This window comes from Cicer arietinum, chromosome 6 (assembly GCF_000331145.2).
Source record: "Cicer arietinum cultivar CDC Frontier isolate Library 1 chromosome 6, Cicar.CDCFrontier_v2.0, whole genome shotgun sequence".
NCBI classification, from domain to species: domain Eukaryota; kingdom Viridiplantae; phylum Streptophyta; class Magnoliopsida; order Fabales; family Fabaceae; genus Cicer; species Cicer arietinum.
The window spans coordinates 27,517,629-27,521,047 of NC_021165.2; the positions used below are offsets into that span (position 1 = coordinate 27,517,629).

The 3,419-nt window shown below is 30.3% G+C and overlaps 1 protein-coding gene across 2 annotated transcripts; it reads right to left on the reverse strand.

The window, feature by feature from the left end:
* Nucleotides 1-416: 416 nt before the first annotated feature.
* LOC101500572 (uncharacterized) lies at nucleotides 417-3,419 on the reverse strand. Of its 2 annotated transcripts, XR_012163487.1 has the most exons (5): nucleotides 1,830-3,419; nucleotides 1,611-1,734; nucleotides 1,239-1,497; nucleotides 1,047-1,146; nucleotides 417-942 (listed from the first exon to the last, which is right to left on the reverse strand). XR_012163487.1 is itself a non-coding variant. In XM_012717574.3 (4 exons), the coding sequence occupies exons 1-4, from the start codon at nucleotides 1,837-1,839 to the stop codon at nucleotides 697-699; spliced, it is 480 nt and encodes a 159-aa protein (XP_012573028.1). In that variant the 5' UTR covers nucleotides 1,840-3,416; the 3' UTR covers nucleotides 417-696. The 2 variants fall into 2 exon arrangements, 1 of the variants encoding a protein (XP_012573028.1); XM_012717574.3 differs by lacking the exon at nucleotides 1,239-1,497 and having other exon boundaries at nucleotides 1,830-3,416.

Below are 3,419 nucleotides of genomic sequence, written 5' to 3' on the forward strand. Positions count from 1 at the left end.
CTTCCATATTTGTTTGAGAAGTAATAATTGGTACATTTGTTTCAAAAAAAATATCTATTCTTTGAAACCAAGAATTATGTTTTAGGGTTTAAAGAATGTTCGTTTCAGATTTTTTTAAAATTATTTTGTTAGAAAAATTATTTTTTGTTTAATATATATAGATATGTACATTGATATTGGTATGTGGAGAACATTTAAATATTTTAATATGAATAAGGCTTTTAAATAGGCTTCCAGGCCAGGCTTTTAAAAAGGCCAGGCCAGGCCAGGCCGAAAAAAAAGCCTATGATAGACCGTAGGCCAGGCTTAGACCTAAAAAATTAATCGTAGGCCAGGCTCAGGCCTTGCAAAGCCTGGCCTGGCCTGACCTATTCCCACCCCTACTCCTAAGTATATATATATAAAAAAAATAAAAATACTAAAGTCATTTAAAGACTATCATAGATCTAAATCAAATTTATCAATCAAATCCAAAATTATCACCACTATTTCTATTAGAGGTTTCACCAATTTCATTTGGTTCATCATGCATAGGTGTCCCATAAGCAAAGTTTGGAGGCAATGACATATTCAACTTTCCAAATAAAGCAACAAACATGCTTTCATTTGACTCAATTCTCTTTTGTCGTTGCTCCAATTTGTGTTTTTTGTCTTGATTAATAAGTTTTTGCTCTTTCACCTTTTCTTTCCGTTTTACTAACTCTTGTTCATGTTTGTTTCCTTAGAGGAAATTGGGAATGAACCACTAGTACACTTTGAAGAGACATTTGTACCAATAGAACCTAAACCATATAATTTTTGTATTTTACTTTTAGGAACTACTTCCTTCCAAATAGTCAAATCTTTTGGCATATTCTGGATTTCACATGACAATTCTTCTCCATCTTCATTTTGAGACAAAGATACTTCCAAAAGCTCTGTTTTTCTCTTTCTAAAATCATCCTACAAAATATTTCATTTGAATGTTATTAGTAATTCCAATAACAAACAACCTTAAATTTGTAATGTTAAAAAGTTATAGATAAATTAAAATATACACTACATACATAGGCTTTCTCAGCTATATTATCAACCCAAGACTTATCCTTTTTTATGACATTTAGCAAATATTTCCTCCATAGTAGGTTTGACTCTTGTGGCTTCTTCCTACAATTTTTGATATATTCAATGTGATAAGTTTCAACCAACATGTTATTTAAAAAGTAAATGTTCAAGCAAAGCAATATCAAATGTATTACCATCCTACACGCATGCTATTCCATAGATATAGAACCACCTGTATGTATAGAGCTACCTTTGTTTGAATTATGATTTGCGATGTTTGTCACAGTTAAATTCTTAAACTTTTTATCTGATGCCCAATGATGTATTAATTGTTCCATATTGGTGTAGGAATGTATTTTGGCTTGTATTCTGGATTTTTTTGCATAATTTTGCCTCTCTTCTCCCTTAATATAAAAAATTTGGCGAATCCTTGCATCATATTTAGAGTCCCATCTACAATACTTCTACAAAATTTAACTCATATAACACGTAAGCAATTTAAATTTTTCAAGTTTCTTTGGTACAATATATCAATTAAATATATTATAGTTTAACTATCTATTTACCTTAAATTCAGAAAACCATAAATCTCGCATACCACTTGTTGCATGTCTCCATGTAGGACAAAACAAATCAAACTTGCTCTTAAGGGAATTTGAAAGGAAATGTGTAGCAGTTGATGGATTAAACCTGTTAATACAAACATATTATAGAATTATTGAATTGATAATTCTATACAAAAGTATAAGTTAATTGCTTTATCAAAATTATATTATGTAACTTACTCATTTCCATAAGGCTCTATTTCTTGAAGACATTCTTGTTCAACTTGTTCATCTTCCTCGGATTCAATGATTGTTGATTGAGTGTGTGACAAATTTTATTCAGAAGTTTGAGGTAGAATAGGTGATGGTGTTGAGGATGGATTTTGGGATGGTGATGTTGTTGGAGTTGGATGTTGGGATGGTGAAGGCGTTGGAGTTGGAGTTGGAGTTGGAGTTGGATTTTGGGGTGGTGTTGTAGTTTGGGCTGGTGATGGTGTAATGTTTATGTTATTTTTAGGTTTCATTTTAGTCCTTTGAGTTTTGTTCGTTTCATTTTATTCCCTTAAGTTACAATCTTTAGATACTTTGGTCCCTCAAATTATTTTCATTCAATTTTAGTTCTTTAAGTTACAAACATTCAACACTTTGGTCGCTTATATTACACACATTATAACACTTAGATAATTTCTAATAGTGTCTAATATTGTAACTTAAGGAATCAAAATGACTAATTTTTGTAATTTAAGAGACCAAAATGTTTGACGTTTATAACTTAATGGACGAACACAAGATAACAATAACTTAAGGGACCAAAATGTATATCGTTTATAACTTAAGTGAACAAAATAAAATAAACAAAACTTAAGACACTAAAGTGAAACTTAAAATAACTTAAGGAACTAAAATGAAAAATATTTGTATAATAGTTGCTGATAAAAATAGTAATCAACATGATAAATGAAATGTAACTTTTGCAATTCATTTGCACTAATTCCTTCATTAAGATGATAAATGAAATGTAACTTTCGCAATTAGTTTACACTAATTCCTTCATTAAGATGACAATAACTACCACTTCTACAGTTTTTATCAACAAATCCAACAAGACCAAAATTATTTATATTTCACAAACCAAAATAAGATTCAAGTGCAATTGAAAAATCAAAGATAATATTCAATACAAAATCATAAATTAACAAAAACAAGAAAATTGATGGGTATGAGAAGAGTAAAAAAATTGGTATATAAGTGTGTTCGACAGAGAGTAAGAGAGTGTTATGTTTGTGGAGAGTGAAACAACAATGAAAGCAGATAAAAAAAATGCAGACCATATAATAAAAGCAGATAAAATCAAAACTCACGTGAAACAACAATGAACCCCACCCATTCATTTTAAATATTAACCAATATGTGGAGAGTGAAAATGGACTGATGGTTGATTTTATTATGTACAAAATATAAAGAAAAGAAAAGAAATTGATACTCACAGTCACCTACAATCGTGCAAAGGATTGGGTCTTAGTTGTTTCCTTAGAGCAATACGACTTTCCTTAGTGTGATTTGGACCACAACTTTTTCTTCTTCTAGTGAAAATGAACAGATTGGAGGGGTAATGGAAGACGAAATGTTAGGGTTTTGGATTTGATTTTTATTACCATTTCACACCGTGAAAAAAGGAAGAAACACAAAATGATGAACGTTGATCTTTCTCTCCCAATGTTAACAATCGAGCAGATTCAAACAGTGCAAAAAGAAATTTTCTCTGCCATTCTCATCTTTATTACCCTTAACCCATTACCATTGTATTTTGTTTAAGGGTTCCATCAAAAT